The following is a 22,821-nucleotide window of genomic DNA, read 5'->3' on the forward strand; positions in this document are numbered from 1 at the left end:
ATACCTTTTATCGTATTATAGATAATAGGACTGATTTAGATGCATTATTTGTGTCAATTGGTTATATGATGGATTGGGGTTTTAGGATGATTTTGAGGGGAATTGTATGATTTGATGAATTGTATGATTATATGATTGTTATGATGATTAATTGATCCTTTTGTGTGTTATATTTGTGTTATAACATGTATGTGGCTGATATGGTGGTGTTTGAGGTTCATGATATAACTTGATTTGGGTTTTGGGGATTTTGGGATGAATCCCGTAATGCTGTCAATCGATGTGAGATCTCTGGTTTTTGCCAGTGCGCGCCGCGAAGGCGTAACTTTTCTCGTTCCGCGCCGCGAACCTGTGTTTGCGCCGCGAAGGCGTGTTTTCTATTCGTTACGCACCGCGGACTGTGGGTGGCGCCGCGTGCTGTAGCGATAATTGTTTTCTTTGAAAAATGTAAAGATGTGTAACTTGCAAACCGTAAGTCCGTTTTAGACGCCGTTTTGGACGTTGTTCCTTAAATTGAATGCTCTACCACATGAAATGAGTAAAACAATAATAACTTGATTTTATTTTAAAAAGTATCATTTTCTTCAAATGTGGTTTATCCTGGTTTGGCATAGTTGATGAGGTGCAATGGTTATCATGTGTTTTGATGAATAATGAGGTAAATACTCTGTCGTTGATGAGTCGCTTTGTCGTACTTGGTACACGATTGTGAGGGGTGTTATTGTTGTTGCACTGTATGGTGAATGATTTACCTGTTATGATGTTGTGGTTGTAATTGGTGTTTGTTATACATATATTGTTGATGTAAAATATGTATTTTATTATGGTTGAGAAATAGCATAACTGTGTGTGGCTATTGATTATTGTGGTGGTTGATGATTATGACATTTGGTTGATTTATGTGGGTGATGAGCATGTTATGGTTGATACATGCATTCATAATCATTATGTGGCTGATCCTTGACGATGGTGGATCAGTGGTAGCTAATTCCCATTGTGTGGAATTAGTGAGTGGGTGTTGCCGTATCCTTGACGATGATGGATCGGTGAGTTGGGTTATCCCAGATTTTGGTACCACATGCATATAGTTGCATTTGCATTAGGCTACTTGTATGATTATAACATGAATGGAAGATAGTCCAATGTTATAATATATGATGATGATGTAATTGTTATGATTTGTTTGGATGAATTATGGTGTTGTCTTTTGGTAATGTATTCTAATTGTTGTTGTGTGTTGATGAGTACTTCCTGACAATCTGAATATAATGAAATTGGGTGAATAATGTAACTATGATGTGTTATTGTTTATGATTCGATAACATTTGTTAATTGTGAATGAGACTCACCCTTACTGTTGATATTTTCAGATTGAGGATAGCGGCTTTTGGCTCGGTGAGGATTAGCTCATGAGTCAGTTTGTTTAGTATAGTGTCAATGTCATGCTCTGATATTGTAACACTAGGGGAACGCTAGTTTAGAGTTTATGATAATACTCTATCGTGTTGTTATTGTATTAATTCTGCGGGATACTGCATAGATGATGTTATGCTTATCCGAATGATGAATTTTCCGCTGTGTTAACATGAGATGTTATGTATTATGATTTTGTTAAATGGATGATTTTCCCCTAAGTGAAGCATGACAATTGATTTATGATAATTTGTTTTAAATTGAATTGTGGCACCCTTGTTTTCATGTTTTACTCTGAATTATTTTATTAATTTCCGCGGGGTTTAGAAGGGTGTTACAGAAGTCAGAAGAACAAGCTCTGAAGTTCTGATGGTATCACGCTCAAAGCTCTTCAAAGTCAGAGGACAGAAGATGCTCTGCACCAAAGCTAATGGCTCTGATATTCAAACGTTGTTATCTACATAATCTGAGTCCAGAAAAAAGTACAAGATGAAAGGATGTAACGTCAAATCTCTGACTGACAAAAGGAACGTTAGAAGCTACAAAAGGCAAAGTCAATAAAAGCAGCAAAAGCAAGGCTCGAGGTAGTTGACAAAAGTGTGAAACATTAAATGCAGCGTTGTACTATTCACGCAAAGCATTAAATGCATCCCAATGGTCATTTCCTCTTAGCGCCTATAAATAGAAGTTCTGTCCAGAAGCTGAATACAACACTTGAGAAAAATATACAGAAACGCTGTCAAATTCAAAAGCTTACGAACTTCATCTTCAACCTCACAAACTCTTTTTAATATTTAGTGAGTGTTAAGTTTAGAACCTAAGAGAAATATCACAGTTGTGATTACAGTTTTATTAGAAGCATTCAAACTCTTGTAAACTTTATTTTACATTGATTGTAAAAGGATTCCTAGAGTGATGAAGTTGTGATCTGTAGACTCTAGAAGACTTAGAGGTTATCTAAGTGGAAAACCATTGTAATTAGTTGGATTAGTGGATTAAATCCTCAGTTCAGGTAAATCACTCTAAGGGGGTGGACTGGAGTAGTTTGGTTAACAACGAACCAGGATAAAAATCATTGTGTTGATTGTTTTTTTTAATCTTCCAAGTTTTTGAGATACACTTATTCAATCCCCCCTTTCTAAGTGTTTTTCTATCCTTCAGTCCCTAGAATCTAGGAGTTATGATGAAACTCTGGGCATTGCACGTCTCACTAAGACATCTGAGAAAAGTGATCATAATGACCATGACGTCATAATAGTAAGAAATTGTAGTGTCAAGTGATCAAAAAAATCCCTTTCTCCATTGTTGTCGAAAAAAAACATTTTTGGGGGGCAATTTGTTAGCTGGAAAAATTCACGTTATTATAAATTTGATAGAGCAAGAAGGGTTGAAAAGATTTAGAAGAATCAGGTAAAATTAACAAAGATTTCCGACTAGAAAAGTTGGGAAGAAGATTTTGAAATGAAGTTTGATGCTGAGATGTTAAAATCTTCAAGACGATGTTGGGACTTAGAATATTTTGAAAAAAATCTGCTACTTTTTGACAAGAAGTTTTTGAAACAAGACCGAGTAACTGTTTTTCCGTCTCATCCATTCTTAAAGGACGCGTGAAAGACAAATACCAAACAAAACACATGCAAGTGAGAACGTGTCACTCCCTAAAAAAAAATTGTTGGATACCTTTAACCAATTAAAAAGTATAATTCAATTACACATAAATTTTTTACTATATATTAAAGATATCAATACCCAAGTTAAAATCATCTTTTAATTCAAAGCCTAGAGGCTAAAAATAAAAAGACTTCTTCGTGGCTCTAGTCCCTATTCTTGGCCTCTTGATCCTATCAGATTCACAAAGATTAAGTGTATTTGATTGTAGTGAAAAAAAAAAGAGTCCACGACTAAGTGACTAATTCTTTTGGCAGTGGTGAGCGTGTATAGGAAGAGTCGTAATAAAAATGTAGTTCTTTTATAAGTGGTTGAAATCAATTGCATATCTTAAAAGTGCTTAATTTTCTTACTTTTCGTGATAAGGTCTGAATACTCTTCATACTCTTTCAATTAAATCTTCGACGATACAAAAGACAAAAAACCGAAAGTATACCATCATGAGATTAAATGTTAGTCAATGGCCCTATGCCTTCTAGTAGCCGTTCTTTTCAATTTTGTTCATGTTTGACTTACTAATAATATATAAAACACCAACTTTGAACTCATTTTTTTTCCGGAGGCTACACCTAAAATATCTTTTTGGGTATAATACTACACCTATATTTTAATATAGGCTAAACTATGTTTCACCCTTTCTATGTAATCAATTAATCTTATTAAATATAGTTACAAGATTGCTTAATTAATATTCTTCATGTCACAAACAACAATAATACTTGTCATTTTATATATATATATATATATATATATATATATATATATATATATATATATATATATATATATATATATATATATATATATATATATATATACACGACGGCGTTAGCTGCGTCGGCGGCGAGGGTGTCGTAGTAGGTGGCGGTGGGTTTGTCGGGGAAGGGTTTTAGGGTTAAGGTTGAGAAACGGCAGAGGATAGAGAGGAAATTAATGGGAATGTTGAATTGGGTTTTACGGAAAAACGACATAATTGGATTAGGAATGTGTGATTGTGACTGGTGAGAAGCGAGGTTTTGTTTTTGTGTGGGAAAGGTTTATGGATACCAAAGTGTCAAACTTAGCAACATGACACCTTCGATAACTCTTCATTCCATGTCCGCACAATAAAATCTACTATTAAATTGAAAGTTATTATCATATAGATCGCGTATGTAAAATTTCACATCAATCTAAAGTCATTTAATATGTTAATAAGAGAATGATCAAAATTAACATTTTTATGAAGTTTTATACGACGTTAGTTTTTATGCATCCCATTGACATGTTAGATAATTTTGAATTGTTGTTAAATTTTATAAGCATAATCTATATGATAATAGCTTTCAATCCAACTGTGATTTTTTTATACGGACATAGGTTATAGAACTATCGGAGGTGTTATTATTATATATATATATATATATATATATATATATATATATATATATATATATATATATATATATAACTTTCTTTTTGAAAATTCTATTTTAGCTAAAGACAGCGTATATAGTTGAATAAAATGAAGGAATAAAAAAATTTCGTAGTTCGGAATTTGAATTAGTCCAAACCAAGCTTTAGTATGATGTTTAAATAATTTGTTCATCTAGCATTAATTAATTACTTAATAAAATGAAGGAATAAAAAAATTTCGTAGTTCGGAATTTGAATTAGTCCAAACCAAGCTTTAGTATGATGTTTAAATAATTTGTTCATCTAGCATTAATTAATTACTTAATAAAATGAAGGAATAAAAAAATTTCGTAGTTCGGAATTTGAATTAGTCCAAACCAAGCTTTAGTATGATGTTTAAATAATTTGTTCATCTAGCATTAATTAATTACTTAATTAATTAAAGATTCGGCTCATCTAACTTCACAATACATGTCTACTTTATTTTATAGGTCTCAATAGATATTTAAAGACAATGTAAGAGTCAACTCAAAAAAGGCCATACCAATGCCATAAGTGTGACAGTCCATCATCAATATTATTGGTGAGTATTGAGTAACATGGTGGGAGCCTTCATCACTTTCCTTCTTTCCCTTCAACCTCTCTCATTCATCTTCTTCCTTCTCTTCTACCTAACATTCCTCAACTTCCTACCAGTCAAAAAACTCGCCGGAACCGGTCCAACAACTTATCCGATCATAGGCTGTTTACTATCTTTCTCCAGAAACCGTTTCCGGTTGCTAGATTGGTACACTGACCTTCTAGCCCAATCGCCAACCAACACTATATTGGTTGAGCGATTGGGTACATGTAGAACGGTTATAACCGCAAATCGACACAACGTGGAATATATACTCAAGACAAATTTTAAAAACTTCCCTAAAGGAAAGCCTTTCACTGAGATCCTCGGAGATTTTCTCGGGAAAGGTATATTTAATGTGGATGGCGATTTATGGATCAAACAGCGAAAACTCGCGAGTCACGAGTTTTCGCTTAGGTCCATTAATGACTTCATCATGCACACGTTAAAGGAAGAAGTGAATGGAAAGCTATTGCCATTAATGGATTCATTGTGTGTGGAGAACAAAGAAGTTGACTTGCAAGAGTTGTTGGGGAGATTTTCTTTCAATGTGATTTGCAAATTCACATTAGGGAGTAATGATGATGATGATGGTGAGAATAATAGATGTTGTTTGGATCCTAGTTTTCCGTTTTCACCGTTGGCGAGGGCTTTCGACGTGGCTGCAGAGATTTCGGCGAGGCGTGGAGCAGCGCCGTTGTTTTTGGTGTGGAGAATGAAGAAATGGCTGAGAGTTGGATCGGAAAGGAGGTTGAGAGAAGCGGTGAATGAGGTTCAGACACGTGTCATGGAAATGATTTCAAATAGAAAGAAAAAGATGAATGTACTTGGAGAAGAGTTTCTTGGTGGTCAAGATCTCTTGTCACGTCTCATTTCTTCAGGTAATCAACATTTTCTAATTGTATTTTTGCAATTTCGATCGATACTGCAACACTGATTATGGTCGTGGCGTCTCAATTAAATATAATTTACTCTTTATCATAAAAGTTTTGAATAACAATATTGTCAATGATTATTTTTTGTTTTAGGTCATGATGAGGAAGTGATTAGGGATATGGTGATAAGCTTGATTATGGCAGGGAGAGATACCACATCATCAGCATTAACATGGTTCTTTTGGTTACTAGCAAGTCATTCTGAGATTGAGGACAGGATAGTGAAAGAGTCGTTGGATTATGATTATGATTTTGATTATGAATCATTGAAGAATATGAAGTATTTAAAAGCATGCTTATGTGAATCAATGAGATTATATCCACCAGTGGCATGGGATTCAAAGCATGCCACGTGTGACGATATCTTGCCAGATGGCACGTTGGTAAAAAGTGGAGATAGGGTGACTTATTTTCCATATGGAATGGGGAGAATGGAGAATTTATGGGGAAAAGATTGGTTTGAGTTTAGACCGGACCGGTGGTTTGTTGAGCCGGTTGAACCGGGGGAGAATGAAGTAAAATTGAAAGAGGTTTGTCCTTTTAAGTTTCCTATTTTTCAGGGTGGTCCAAGGGTGTGTTTGGGAAAAGAAATGGCTTTTGTTGAAATGAAATATGTGGTGGCTTCGATTGTTAGGAGATTTAAGATTAGAATAGTTAGTAGTGAGAAGCCTATGTTTGTGCCTCTTCTTACGGCGCACATGGCTGGCGGCTTAAAAGTATTGGTTTCTGAAAGGGTGTGAAACTTTAACCGATTTTGATTATATATTATCATTCATATTTCATTAGTTAAATAACACTATGCTCGTGTCTTTTATATGCTATTATTATTATCTCTGCCGATTTAAGGATTAATTTCTTTGAGAGGGTAAAAGACCTAACATTATGGAAGCTGATTTGATATCCATACACTAAGTTTTAAGTATTCATTTAAAATGTGTTTTTAATTTTTTTAGAGTTTGTTTGAATGAATTAATTAGAATTTTTTTTAAAAATTAAGATTTTAGGTAATTTAAATTATTTAATTGAAATTTATTTATTTTTAAAAAATGTATTAGGAATTAGGATGAAGTATTAAAACTATTCATTGTTAATTTTTAAGGTTATTTTTATAAATTTTAATATTTTGGAGTCAAATTTAAAATTTGAAAAATAGACTAAGTTGCAATTTTAAAAATTTTAAGCCACAAATTTGTAAAATTTAAAATTATTAAACACTAATTTGTAATTTTTTTAAGCTTCAAAATGTAAAATTTGGAAAATATGAGAACCAACATACAAATTTTGAAATAATAATAATATCCAATTAGAGATTGTATGTAATATAATATAATAGAATTTTCAACCCTTAGACTTGTCTCTTGGCACCCTCCTCCAGAGAATGTGATACATATCAATGTATATGGTAGTTTCATTGGTAATCCAGGATCATCTGATTTTTGTGGTATTTTGAGAAACTTTTCTGGAGGTTGGATTACACAGGTTTTGCAGGTAGTTGTTGTTTCACCTATAATATTAATGGCGATCTTCAAACCATTTCTCATGATCTTTATATTGCTTGAGATCATAGTTTCAATAATATGATTTGCGATTCTGACTCTCAGATAACTCTGGAGTTTATTCAAAAGGGTGTGCCTTATACTCATGCTCCTCTGGTGGATTATATCCAAACTCTTATTCATAAAGAGTGGCAACTTATATATCCTTGTTCACACCTTACACAAAGGGAATGCTAGTGTTGACCGACTTGCTAAATTGAGAGTCTAGCTCTTGAGGAATTGAGAGTGTTTTCTATTTGGCCCTTTTTTTTAGTTAATATATGTTTGACTCTATGGGAATTCAACTACCAAGAGCTTAATTTTTCGTTGTTTTTTCCCATTGATAAAAAATAGAAATTTCAAATTCTTTGATCTTGTTAAGAGAAAAAGTTAATTCATGTGCATGTAACTAGTTGACATATTAGTGCAACCGGTTACACCCCTCTAAATTGTCAAACAAAAACTTACAGTAGCTAAGTGCAACTGGTGACATAATATGCCAACCAGTTACACATGGAATATTTTAGTTTTATTTGTTTGATAATTGTACATCATCATGCATTGTTGTATATATATACTTTTTAGGTATCTTATGAATGGTTTAATCACAATATTTTTCAATCTCAATTACTCTCTCTAATTATCTCTCTCTCTCTAAACTCAATTATTTAATTATTCACCAACCCCGTGGTTCCAGTATCTAACATTTGGCATCAAGAGTTAGGTTTATCCATCAAACACCTATTGTGCAAACATGACTTCCGTCTCCAATGAAAGAATTCACGAAAATCTACATACCCTTGATGCGAAGAACTACGACAAATGGTGCTAGTAAATGAAGGTGTTGTTTGGAAACCAAGATGTTCTTGATGTGAACGGTGTGAATCCTCTTGTTGAAGATGCTACTCTAGAGAAAATAACATCACATAAGGAAGAAAAGAAGAAAGATTTCAAAGCACTAATTTTAATCCATCAATGTGTTGATATGGATAATTTTGAGAAAGTTGGTGATTGCGAATCATTGAAGCAAGCATGGTAAATCATGGAGAAGGCGTATGTAGTGACTGAAAGGGCGAAGGTTGTGAGGTTACATGTAACCCCCAGTTTTAGTAAATTATTTTATTTTTATTTAATTATAATTTTGTATATTGGTTTGATTATTGTGTGTTAATTGAGATGTTTTGGGGTGGTAGGGTGTGTGACCCTTAAGTAGGAGTATGGATCATGAATAGAATTTAGTAGAGGTATTTAGATTCTATTTGTATCAATTAAGTTAATATATTTTAAGGAAATATTTAATTAAAAGAGAAAATAGAGATTTTTGGGGTTAAAGTGTGAATTAAGAGAAGTTATAAGGAGGAATGAGTAAAGTTTAGGATTAGCGAGGGGTGAAATTAGAAATAGTGAAAGCTTTTTCCTAAGTATAAAATAAGAATAGAACCTAGAATGAATAGTCATTCTATGAGTATGTAGAAACAGAAGTTAAAAGAGAGAAAGATGCCAAAGGCTTGTGGGGAAGAAGAAGGGGCTAGAGATAGAGTGGGAGAAGAAGCAAACCATCATAAACCAGAATTTTCTACTGAGAATCATTAAGGTAAGGGGAGAATTACTTTCAATAAAGGCTTATGCATGAGGGGTAGGGTAGAGGAGCCATTAACCTCTAATAGGTATGGATGAATGGGTTGAAATGTGTGTTGTGTGATGCGATTAATTATTATTCTGATGTTATTTATGTGAAATTTGTGTAGTTTTGTATGTTAAATTTTGTTATGATGAATGGGTGTGTATTCACCAATGTTGTGTTGTTGAGGTTTTGGTGATGTGAAAATATTATGAGAAATTGAAGAGTTTTAATGAGTAAATCAATGAATTTGTGATTGGGGACAGTGAGATTCTTTTTTCGAGTCAAAAGATGGTTTGAAATAAGTGCTTTTTTGTTAAAGTGTGTTTGAGTGAGTAAAATTGATTAAGTGATCCTCTATGTGCGTCAAGTATGATTTTTTGCAAAAATATATAGTATGTGTCGACCTATACGAGTCATGTGTCGACACATAGCTTCTAGAAATTGATAATTTTGAAAAAAATTTAGTATGTGTCAACCTATGTTGGCCATGTGTGTCTACCTATGCTTATTATATGTCAACCTGTACGTGTTATGTGTCGGCACATGCTTGGCATAATTGGAAAAATTATCGTTTTGCCATAACTTTGCCCCCGAAAGTCCAAATGAGATACTATTTGAAGCGTTGAAAAGCTAACCTGATTTGCTATCAAGTGACAATGGAATCAAAGGCTGAATGTGTTGTAAAAATATTATTAAGTGATGATACATATATTGTTAATGTGTTTTTGATGATGAATGCCATGTTGAATATGTTATGGGTTAGAAGTATGAATTGATGTATTATAGATGATGAATGTAATAGATGTGATATTGTGTATTGTTGAGTTAAAGGTGAGTTGTATATATGGGAATTGATAATTTTATTGGGTTGAATTGTTATATGTACTCGTGTATTGTGGTACCACATGCACATGCATAGAGTTGCATAGTCGAGTTGCATTGCATAATGAGTTATATGTACATTTGTTGAGTTATATTTGTTGAGTCGTGATTAATAGGTGAGTTGTATGTGAGGATGTAATTGATATATTGTGATTGAGATTGTGTAGAATATGCTATGTGTTGATATCCTACCTTGCAGTATATGCCTTTTATTATTTATTGTGATTTATCACCCCTTCCGTTTGAATGTTGCCTTTACATGGACATTGTGCAGATACTCAAGAGTAAAGACACTGTTGTGAGTGGAAGCCAACTCTTGGAGCTATTTTTTTTAGTTTCGTTGTTTTAGTATTGGCCATGCTCTTATATGTAACATTGGGGAGCATTTTCATTTCTTTTTTTATGTTGAGATTTTGAGAGACAATATATGTTCCCGTATTCTTTTGTTTTGGAGTGATAAGCATTTGAAAAAGACTTACAAGTCGATATTTTTTTATTATAATATGAACTTATTTTGAGATTTAAATTGGTGTGTTTTTAATTGAGTGTTTCCGTTGCGATGATACCCTAAGTGAAGGTGAGCATGCAATGATAAGTGTTGCATGTTTATTTAAATTAAGTGTTAAATGATTAACAGGGGTGTCTCTGTTGAAAGTATTTGTGGGTAAATATTTTCGGTAATATATCGTATCCACAGGGATTGGTTAATATCACTGCCGTTCTATAGTTAGTTATTTTGAGTGAGAAAAAGTAATTGGATTTGTTTTATGATTATAATACTATCAAATTTAAACAATAATTTAAATGCAAATAATGAACGTTTGTTAACGATTAAGGAAATATGTTGAGCTTTAGGGTTCATCAACCTATTCCTATACAATTTATCAATTAATTCACAATTGAACAATCTTTTGAATTACTATCTTCACTTATCCTCAAATATGATTCCATGTCTGCAAATCAAATTAGATAAACTTTTACCGGTATGAGATTCGATCTCTCCAAATATCAATATCGATAAGAGTAATAAGGAACGATAATTATGAAAACTCAATCACAATTCCATCTCTGCAAATTGAGATTGAATCAATATAGTAACCTAGGACAAAAGTTAGAATCTTTTCTTTCGATCAAAGACTCCACGATAATTTAATATAAAAACAAGGTTTCTTATTGATAATAAATTCAAACAATTGTTCATATGAAAGAATCAATGATATTGTATATTCATAGGTTAATTACTACCTTAAACTCAACAAGAGGAATTTAGCTCTCCATAGACATGAAGAACACACAAGAATTAATAGACGGATTCATCTTCATCAATGGAATATCTTCGATTGGTAAAGATTTGGCCTTCAATTGTTGTTCTTGACTGCAAACTCAGAATGCTCTCCTAATTTCGCTCACAAAAGATCTCTCTCTTATGAGGCCTAGGGCTTCTATTTATAATATTTTAACTTTGTAACGCAGCCACCGCGCCTCGGCACGCAATGGCGCGGCGCGAACTCAAGGCAGAGAGTTTGGCGCGTCTCGCCCCTTTATTGGCGCGACTCGCCCTTTAATTCTTCTTTCTTCTTTGTGATTCTTCCTCTCTAGAGCTCTACGCCTGCATGTTTCCTAGTCTTTGCCTCTAAGCTTCAATATCTGCACAAATAACACCCAAAGTGATGCAAGTTGTTCTAAGATTAGCATCGAACCTCGAAAGTTTGATTCTAACTATAAAATCCGTAAATTTCACAAGATCTATTCACTTTTAGCTCAAAAGGTAGTTAATTTAACACATGAAATTACCATTAATTCACTCCTAACAAACTCTCCCCAACTTAGAGTTTTGTTTGTCCCTAAACAAAATTACTTACCTCAACACAACATACCAACAATCATGCACAAGTTTTTCAAAAAGGTTTTTCAAGTGGTTCAATTCAGCAACCAAATCGGATACTCATCGTCTCCTTGCAAACTTAGAACATATACATGAAACAGATTTTGAAAGAAAATTACCTCCAGAAGTTCAAAACACTACACAATTGCAATTGAATCAGCACTAATCACTCACATAAAAAAGTATGATGAATAATAGAGGGGTTAAACACTCATCCAAACAATTAAATCAACAAAAATCCATATCATACGTTCACCATGTTGTTTGCATCAAGTCCTGTGGAATCTGAGAATCAGAAGGTCTTTCCAGGGTTGTAATGTGGTTTAAGATTCAAAGAAAAGAAGACAAACGAGGGTTGTTCCTATTTCAGGGAAGCATCCAAATCATAACTCCTTTCCCTTTCCTTCATACCTTCAACTTTTTCACCCCTTCTTCTTTTTCATTCGTAGCTCGATGTTTCTCTTTTTATTTTAAACAATTATTTTCTCTTTTTTTTTTTCGAGCTACGAATTTTTTTCGTTCTTTGCAATTTACCACCTATAGACTTACTTTTCTTTTGATTATGACTCTCCCCAACTTGGAGATCAACCTGTATTTAGATTATATGAATGCTCCCCTACTTCTATGAAGGTCAAAGAGAAAACACATCACCAAATTTTATGGTTGATGGTCCAAAACAAAACTTTTTATTGAGATCAAAACTCACCAGGTTTTTCCTTGGTGCATATGATGAAATTTACCTTGATCTCAGGCTCAAAGAATGGCTAGCAAGGGATCACACTCTCACAGAAAATTTTTTAAGATGGAATCGGCTCAGAAAAACTCTCAGATTCGAACAAATGCCTAAATCACTTTCACAGATTTCCACAAGCGATGCGACAAACGGTTTAGCATGATACAAACAAGTCAAAATAATTGATAGTCTCCTGCATATAGTAAACAATGGGAAAGCTTTCCTCACAATGGTTAAGGCTAAGCCGATCCAACAGAATAGTGTACCATAAAGAACTTCTGCAAAGTATTTACTAACAACTTACGTTTCATGCACACAGTAGAAGTTTGAGTTTGAAAATTCATACCTGACTTGTTACTTATTGAAAAAGAATGTGAACTAAAAATTTTTGAACATTCAGTCACTACCACTTTCATACATGTTGCTCCATTGTTGGTACGTTGCTTGAGATTATCTTTGCGTTTTCATGAATACTCACTCTAAATTGGGGACAACATAAATGAAATAAAACATTCAAACATAAATATTAACTAAACTGAGTTATGGTGACAAGAATGCCACCTTCAATTCACAAATCAAAACAATTACTAAATGACAGGAATTAAAAATATCATCAGACAATCATAACAAAACAAAAAGAAATCCATAACGTTATCTCATTCCTCACGATCACCACATGTGATCCTCATCATCTGACACGCTGTCCTCCTCATGCTCTGGCTCAGGTTGCCCTTGCCGATCAGCTCCACTCGTGGCCCCACCCCCTCCAGTAAAAGGATCGGACTCCGGCCATCCACAATATGTGAAATAGCTCTCTCGAGTGGGGAAGGTACGCTCCTCAGGGGCACAGATGGTGTTTCTGTACTGCTGCTGCATCGCATCATGCAAGAAAACATGAGACCGCTGACTAGCCTCCCACATGGATGCATAGTAGTGATGTGCTACCAGCGGATCAAATGAAGGAGGAGGTCCAGCAGATGGTCCTGCCTGAGAGTTTGTTGCTGCAGCCTGCTGTTCCTTCTCAAATGGAGTCTTGCAAAACCTGTCAATGTAAACATCATCAATAGTGTAGTGGATCAATAGATGTCCCTTATCGGAACAATCCACTCCTTCAGCAAGGCATAAACCCATAATCAGACCAGGAAATGGTAAAACACATTTGTCATTAATCCCATGCTCAGTATCACTCAGGGCCGCTCTCCGTAATTCTTGTGCCATAATCGTAGCTATATCCACTGAGTGTCGAGACATGAGGACTCTCATTAGCAAGGCCGCATCCATAGGAATGGTGGTTACATGTGCCCGAGGTCGGATGTTGTAACTCATGATGGATAACACAGCCCGAGCATCGACATTTAAATCCTTCCTGTGGTAGTGGATTGGTGCCCCATTCTTTCCGAGTACGAGTCCTTTTCCCCTTGTACAGATCTTCCTAGTCACATCATCCAACCTGTAAGATCCTTCATATAGGTGACTCCTGTAATAGCACTTTTCACCTTCAGGTAACTCTAATGGATTACCTAAAAACTCACTGATCGCTCGACGGTCAAAGCGGATTGTGTGACCCCTAACGAATGTCTCGTAGTTGTAAGCCACAGTTTCTGGAGTAAGTTTGAGCGCATTTGCATAAAATTCCCTCACAATATCCATGTTGATCTCTGTATAAGGTTCAAACACACGGCCCCAATTCCTGTGCTCAAAGTAACTCCACAGTGTGGTGTAGTCACTTTCTGGTTTCGGGATAATCAACTTTTCTGGGAGAATGGTGCGAGAGGCCAATTGAGTAAACCTCTCTTTCTGGGCAGGTCCTAAGAAGCGGCGGGCATTAGGGGCACCACGATGGCCGACACTTGTGGATTTGGTACGACCTCTCTTGGCTGGTTGCATCTGCAAAACAAAAACACACGGTACCCACACAAATGGTATCATTCAATAAGAAACAAAAAAACTGCAGCAATTAACACAGTCGCGACTCGCGGGTTCGTGGCGCGGCGCGACTGTGTGCGAATTTTTTTTTTTTTGACATCTCTGTTGTGGTGCATTTGGGCATCCACACACAACTCCATCGACCTTGTTTCTTCAACGAGAGTGTCTTAAATTAGTCTTCTAACCTAGGGTTTCCAGATTTTGCCATTCAAATAACTCAGATCTAACTACTCGTTCTTAGGGTTCCGAAACCCCTCTTTCTTGAATTTGAAAAACACAAAGGGATGAGAAACATACCTTGAATGGAGTTGGCAATGGGATGCAGGTGATGAACGAATAAAATTTTTTTGAAATTTTTGCTCGAGACTCGCTGGAGGCTGTGGCTGCTCGGTGTGGGGAAAAGGAACAAATGAAGTGGGGTTTACTAAAACCCTATTTCTGTTGTTTTTAAAAAAACTGAAAAGTCGTTTTGTCGCGCCTCAGCCTTTAGTGGCGAGGTGCGCTAAACCTTCTTTTCCAGATTCGCGAGGCGCGCTGTTTTTTCAAAAAAAAAAATTTGTGTTCTTTTGTTTTCCCTTTGGTTTGCCATGGTGACTGATGATATAAACAAACATACTGCAAATAAAGTACATGAAAGAAAGTTTGTACCATGTTGGGTTGCCTCCCAACAAGCACTTTGTTTAACGTCGTTTGAGCTCGACGGTCTATGCTTTCAAGGACTTAAAAATGGTGACTTTGGCTCCACTCCCTCGAAGTAAGCTTTTAACCTTTTTTCGTTAACAGTTCTTCTTCCTGTGGTATGTGGATTCTCTACTAGAATGGTTCCTTGGTTGCATATCTCTTTTACTATAAATGAGTCAGACCACTTTTGTGTTGCTTTGCCTGGGAGATATCTTGCTTTCGAGTTGTATAGAAACACCTGTTGTCTGACTTGATAGTGCCCAGGAGGTTGGATTTTATTTCCTTTGGCTGCTCCTGCAGTTGCATTGATTTGGAAAACCTCACTCTTGTTCTTACAAGGCTCCTTGGTTTTGAACAAAGTAAAGTTTATCTCTTCATTTTGCACCCTGATTTTCATGATTCTACCATCCAGATCAATCATCATTCGGGCTATTTTCATGAATGGTCTTCCGAGAATCACTGGTACCTCATGATCTTCTTCCATGTCTACTACCACAAAGTCTACCGGAAAAAAGAATTTGTCTACTTTAACTAGCAGATCCTGAATCACTCCATAAGGGTACGTGATAGACTTGTCAGCTAATTGGAGTGTCATATTGGTGGGCTTCATTACCACGTCCCCTAGCTTTTTGACAATAGCTAACGGGATCAAGTTGATGCTTGACCCCAGATCGATTAACCCATCACCAGTGAAGTTTCTTCCAATATTTAATGGTAAGGTTACTCGCCCTGGATCGGATTCCTTTTGTGGAGTGGTCTTCTGGAGTATAGCACTGCATTGGGCATCACGCATCACAGTAGCTTCATCCTTGCATCCCTTTTTCTTTGTGAGCATGTTCTTCATGAATTTAGCATATTTAGGTATTAGCTCTAGTGCTTCGGCAAATGGTAGGTTTATGTGAAGTTGTTTGAAAATGCTCATAAACCTGGTATATTGCCTGGCATGGTCTTTCTTTGATGGAGCATGGGGATGTGGTAGATGTTGGCTTGGTATTACGTTGCTTGCCATCTTTTCTCTACTGCTCTTTCTTTTCAGCTTATCTTTCTTTTTGACTTCTTTATTCACCTTCTCTTCTTCATCATTAGTATCCATAATCTCATATTCTTCATCTTTTTCATCATGTTTTTTTAGCTTCCTCTTCCGTATTATCTTTAACTTCATTCCTTTCAACTTCATTATTACTTCCTTTTTGCCCAGTCCTTGTCACCACCGCTTTGCAATGCTCTTTTGGATTATCTTGCGTGTTGGCTGAGAATGTTGCATTTGATTTATTAGCTGCAAGTTGTTTAGCCAGTTGGCCCACTTGAGTTTCCAAACTTTTTATAGCTGCCTCTTGATTCTTGTGATTTGTCATTGCCACTTGTATGAATTGATTCATGGTCTCTTCCAACTTAGATTGTCCTCCTTGTTGTTGTGGCAACGGTTGAGTGTAAGGTTGAAAGGCTTGTTGTTGGTATCCCTGATTCTGTGACCTTTGTTGATAACCTTGATTGTTATTCCTTGGTGGATACCCTTGTTGATACGGAGGATTCTGATATTGATTCTGCCTTTGTCCTTGGTTATTGTTCATGTAATTCACTTCCTCTTCCAGAACTGGTGGAGAAAATCCTGTTTGATGATCTCCCTTGCATAACTCGCACTTAGCAACTTGATAAGAATTAGATACCCCATTCAGCTCCTTGATTTGTTGTGGTAATTTAGACATTTGTTGTGCCAAAACTTCCACTTGTGATGTTAATAGCTTATTCTGGGCCAGCAGAGCATCACTGTTGTTCAACTCCAATACTCCGGGTTTCCTATCTCTAACCGTTCGATCATGGTTGCCCTGACGATCATTTAGAGCCATTCGCTCTATTATCTGAGTAGCTTCAGCAAGTGTCTTGGACATAAGTGAACCACCAGCTGTGGCATCCAAGAGTGTCCTGTTCGTAGCTGTGAGCCCGTTACGGAACATGTGGATTTGATCAACTTCCGCAAAACCGTGTCCTTTGCACTTTCTCAACATAGCTTTATACCTTTCCCATGCTTCATTCAATGATTCATTACTGCCTTGAGAGAATACTGCTATCGCTGTATACTAACTTCCGGTTCTTCTTCCGTGAATAGTTCGTGAAAGAAGAGTCCTTCTTGCGACTCGTCAATAGCTTCAAGTTGTTGTGACGATGTCGCGGTTGCGTTGTCTCTTGTTCTTGCTATGTTTGCTCTTCTTCGTGATTTGCTGTTTAATCTCCTAGCGGTCCTTTCGATCTCGGGATCAAAAAGAAGTTGATCACTGGTGACTTTACTGCACATACACGAATTTCTGCACAAACTAACAAACGAGTGAAACAACCAAATCAATGAAATAGTAACAAAAACTCAAAATAAAAACTATTGCAATGCGTGCAATATTGACACCAATCCCCGGCAACGGCGCCAATTTGTTGAAAGTATTTGTGGGTAAATATTTTCGGTAATATATCGTATCCACAGGGATTGGTTAATATCACTGCCGTTCTATAGTTAGTTATTTTGAGTGAGAAAAAGTAATTGGATTTGTTTTATGATTATAATACTATCAAATTTAAACAATAATTTAAATGCAAATAATGAACGTTTGTTAACGATTAAGGAAATATGTTGAGCTTTAGGGTTCATCAACCTATTCCTATACAATTTATCAATTAATTCACAATTGAACAATCTTTTGAATTACTATCTTCACTTATCCTCAAATATGATTCCATGTCTGCAAATCAAATTAGATAAACTTTTACCGATATGAGATTCGATCTCTCCAAATATCAATATCGATAATAGTAATAAGGAATGATAATTATGAAAACTCAATCACAATTCCATCTCTGCAAATTGAGATTGAATCAATATAGTAACCTAGGGCAAAAGTTAGAATCTTTTCTTTCGATCAAAGACTCCACGATAATTTAATATAAAAACAAGGTTTCTTATTGATAATAAATTCAAACAATTCTTCATAGGAAAGAATCGATGATATTGTATATTCATAGGTTAATTACTACCTTAAACTCAACAAGAGGAATTTAGCTCTCCATAGACATGAAGAACACACAAGAATTAATAGACAGATTCATCTTCATCAATGGAATATCTTCGATTGGTAAAGATTTGGCCTTTAATTGTTGTTCTTGACTGCAAACTCAGAATGCTCTCCTAATTTCGCTCACAAAAGATCCATCTCTTATGAGGCCTAGGGCTTCTATTTATAATATTTTAACTTTGTAACGCAGCCACCGCGCCTCGGCACGCAATGGCGCAGTGCAAACTCAAGGAAGAGAGTTTGGCGCGTCTCGCCCCTTTATTGGCGCGGCTCGCCCTTTAATTCTTCTTTCTTCTTTGTGATTCTTCCTCTCTAGAGCTCTACGCCTGCGTGTTTCCTAGTCTTTGCCTCTTAGCTTCAATATCTGCACAAATAACACCCAAAGTGATGCAAGTTGTTCTAAGATTAGCATCGAACCTCGAAAGTTCGATTCTAACTATAAAATCCGTAAAATTCACAAGATCTATTCACTTTTAGCTCAAAAGGTAGTTAATTTAACATATGAAATTACCATTAATTCACTCCTAACAGTCTCCCGAGATGTGTGACATCTTATGTGAAAATTTTGTGAAAAATCTCTAATTTAATTATAATTATATTTTGTGGAAATAAAGTGTTACATTAGCTGTATAAGATCAGGTCGGTCCGTCCGACCAGGTTTTTTGTATTGTTGTCTATCCCCTGGTAGTCGACTAGTGTGTGGACACTGTCAATGTTTTGTTTCTTCGAATATTATTTTGCCTATATTCAGAGATATAATTGGAGGAAGAAACGATGGTGCAATTTCTGAGGCTTCGGAGTCGTTGGCTCAGGAAATGACTCAGAATAAGCTGAAAAATCATAATGTTGGAGAGAATGATGAGTTTTGTGCATTGGGGGAAGTTTCAGAGAAACAACCCACCACCTTTCAAGGGCAACCATGATCCTGATAGAGCGTATACATGGATAAAAGGGATTGAGAAGAACTTCATAGTGATGGCTTGCTCAGAAGAGCAGAAGGTACAATTTCGTACTCATATGCTAGAAGAAAAGGCTAAGGACTGATGGGACAATGCACATCAGAGGATGAAAATTGTGGGTACAAAGATCACCTGGGTTGTGATCAGAAATGAATTTCTAGAGAAGTACTTTCTAGAGGATGTGCATGGCAAGAAGAAGATTAAATTCCTTGTGCTGAAACAAAGAAATTCGACCGTTGCTGAGTATGCTGCCAAGTATGAGGAACTGGTCAAGTTTTGTCCACATTATAACAGTGCACCAACTGAAGGGTCTAAGTGCATCAAGTTTGAGAATGGATTGTGTCCAGAGATTAAGTAAGGTATTGGATACAAGTATATACTGGTGAATAAGTGTGGGATTTTGGATGAGGATAGTAGAGCCTGTTCTGCTCACTATAAGAGTCTTAGTGAAAAGAAAGGGAGGGGACAGGTTTGAGAGAAATCATATGTGACTCCTATAGACAAGAAGAAATATAAGAATTTTGATTAGCAGAAGCCATTTGGGAGAGGAGCTCCTGCTCCTCTCAAGTTCTATAAGTGTGGTGTCATGGGATATCGTGCTAATGAATGCAAGAGTTTTGATACGAAGCACTTCAGATGTGGGAAGAAAGTTCATAAGACTATTGATTGTAAGTATAATGGGATAACTTTCTATATTTGTGGAGAGCAGGGAAACATCAATACTGATTTTCAAAAGCCAAAGAAGGTCCAATATGGAGGATAGGTCTTTGCGTTGTCTGGTTCAGAGACTACCGGTGAGGACATGTTTATTCGAGGTACATGTTTTATTAATAATATACCCTTGATTTCTATTATTGACACGGGTGTACCAAATTATTTTATTTCTGAGGATTGTTCTTTGAGGTTGAATCTTAAATTGACTTCTATAAATGGAAATATGGTTTCCGATACTCCGGCTTTAGGTCAGGTGATAACGTCTTAGGTTTGCTTGAATTTTCTGCTATATATATTCGATAGGGATTTTGGGATGGATCTAGTCTATCTACCATTGTGGAACCTTGATATTATCCTTGTTATGAACTGGTTGGAATTCAACCATGTCCATATTAACTGTTTTGACAAGATAGAGTCATTTTTAGAGTTTGTGGGATAGAAGGATCTGTTTGTGTCTGCTAAGAAAGTAAATGAATTAGTGAAAGATGGCACAATGATTTTCCTCCAATGTGTGAGGTAGATTTTGTAATAGATTTGATACTAGGTACACGTCTGACGTCAATGGCTTTGTATCGGATGTCTGCTGCAGATTTAAGTGAATTAAGAAAACAACTAGAGGATTTGATTGAGAAGAAGTTTATTCGACCTAGTGTCTCGTCGTGGGGTGCACCAGTGTTGTTGGTGAAGAAGAAATATGGTAGTATACGTTTGTGTTTGACTATCGAAAACTGAATAAGGTTGATATCACGAACAAGTATCCAATTCTAAGAATTGATAATTTAATGGATGAGTTGATGGGTGCATATGTCTTTCGCAAGATTGACTTGAGGTTTGGATATCATCAGATTCGTGTGAAGGCTGAAGATATTCAGAAGACGTCTTTTAGAATGAGGTATAGTTACTACCAGTATTTTGTGATGCCGTTTTGTGTGACCAATGTGCCAGGTGTGTTTATGGAATATATGAATAGGACTTTTCATCAGTATTTGGATAAGTTTTTGGTGGTTTTCATTTACGAAATTTTAATTTATTTGAGGACTGATGAAGAGCATGATGAGCATTTGAGAATCATGTTGGAGTTGTTAAAAGGGAAGTAATTATAGGTTAAGCTATCTAAGTGTGAATTTTGGTTAAGAGAAGTGAGTTTTCTTGGCCATGTAATCTCTAGTGGTTGTGTTGTTTTTGATCCGTCGAAAGTTGAGGTCGTGGTGCAGTGGGAAACTTCAAAGTCTGTGATGGACATTAGAAGTTTTCTAGGTTTATCTGGTTACTACCGTAAGTTTATTTAGGGTTTTTCTAAGATATCTTTGTTGTTAAATCAGCTAACCAAGAATGGTCAAGCTTTTTTTGGGATGTGAAATATGAAGAGAGTTTCCAAGAGCTTAAGAAGAGGTTGACGTTGGCTCCAATGTTGATTTTGCCAAGTCTGACATAATCATTTGAAGTATATTACAATGCTTTTAATATGAGTATGGGTGGTGTGTTGATGCATAATGGACAAGTTGTGGCTTATGCATCGAGATAACTTAAGGTTCATGAGAAAGATTATCCTACGCATGACTTAGAGTTGGCTCCCATTGTGTTCAAGATTAGATTTGGAGACATTTTCTGTTTGGCTCTAGATTTTAAGTGTTCAGTGATCATAAGAGTCTCACATTAGTAAAAGTTTTAAAAACCAATAGTTTTTAAATTGTAGAGAAACTATTAAACCATGGGCCTCCATATTAAAAACAAGGGATTACTTATTCCACCCTAAGTGGTGGAAAAACATATGAAAATCCGAAAATGCCCCTTCAAATTCTGAAAGTGAATTTTTAGACACATCCTTTTCACACCAAAACACATTCTAAAGTGAGTTTCACTCCATATTTTTCAAAAGTTTAGTTTGGAAATATACTTCTGGATTCACTCTATATGCACCTCATACATTCCTAACTAAGAAACACTTATTTTGACATATATAGTTTTTGTATTAGGAGCACTACAAATGATAATATTGCTCCTAATACAAATTCTATATACTATTGCATATGTCAGACCTGACCCCCCATAAGTGTAGGTCGGAACATATGACTAGTCGAATATGCATGAGGGCTGATGGAGGTTCCAAGCCTGGAAAGGGTACATATGAATCATTAGTAACAACTTAGCACAAGTAATATGAAATGATGTACAAACCCTAAAAGATGAAAATATATTACTGTCAATAGTGTGTAGCTACCTGTCATATGTTTGTCATATGTTTGATCTTCCACATACAACCTTTATCTAACTTGGAGTACAAATATACAAAACAAGCGACCCCCTAGTTATACTTATGGATCCACTCAAAGTTATCAAAGTATCTTAGGTAAACCACATCCACATCAGTGGCACTCTTGTCAACAAAATTAGATGTGTTAAACATGTACAATAATATGCTCTCAATGTGTATGCTATATGCTGCATAACCTGCTCATTATCACCAGCGGTCTGCTTTATCGCATAAAGCTGCTATGCATACATCCTCTCAAAGAATCGAAACCTAGCATGACACCCTAGAGTGGATTTTAACTCCAACAGGGCATACCCTGGGTCAGCTCCCAGATAGTCCACCATCATTTCCATAGCTTCATCTTTGATAATCATGTAATGGTCTAACAATCTCCCTCTGGTCAGAAGTGCAACAGACATGAGACATTGTCTAATGTGATGTACATCTCACCACGCGGAAGATGAAAATATGACCTCTCCAAATGTCATCTCTCTACAAATGCGGACAACATACCATTGATAATCGTAACATAATCAATC

The 22,821-nt window shown here is 35.8% G+C and overlaps 1 protein-coding gene across 1 annotated transcript; it reads left to right on the plus strand.

The window, feature by feature from the left end:
* Positions 1-4,991: 4,991 nt before the first annotated feature.
* Positions 4,992-6,890, plus strand: LOC131638018 (cytochrome P450 94B3-like). Its single transcript, XM_058908581.1, has 2 exons — positions 4,992-5,976; positions 6,124-6,890. Exons 1-2 carry the CDS (start codon positions 5,076-5,078, stop codon positions 6,768-6,770), a joined length of 1,548 nt encoding a protein of 515 aa, XP_058764564.1. The 5' UTR covers positions 4,992-5,075; the 3' UTR covers positions 6,771-6,890.
* Positions 6,891-22,821: the final 15,931 nt, after the last annotated feature.

Source organism: Vicia villosa, unplaced genomic scaffold (assembly GCF_029867415.1).
Source record: "Vicia villosa cultivar HV-30 ecotype Madison, WI unplaced genomic scaffold, Vvil1.0 ctg.002147F_1_1, whole genome shotgun sequence".
In the NCBI taxonomy this organism is placed as follows: domain Eukaryota; kingdom Viridiplantae; phylum Streptophyta; class Magnoliopsida; order Fabales; family Fabaceae; genus Vicia; species Vicia villosa.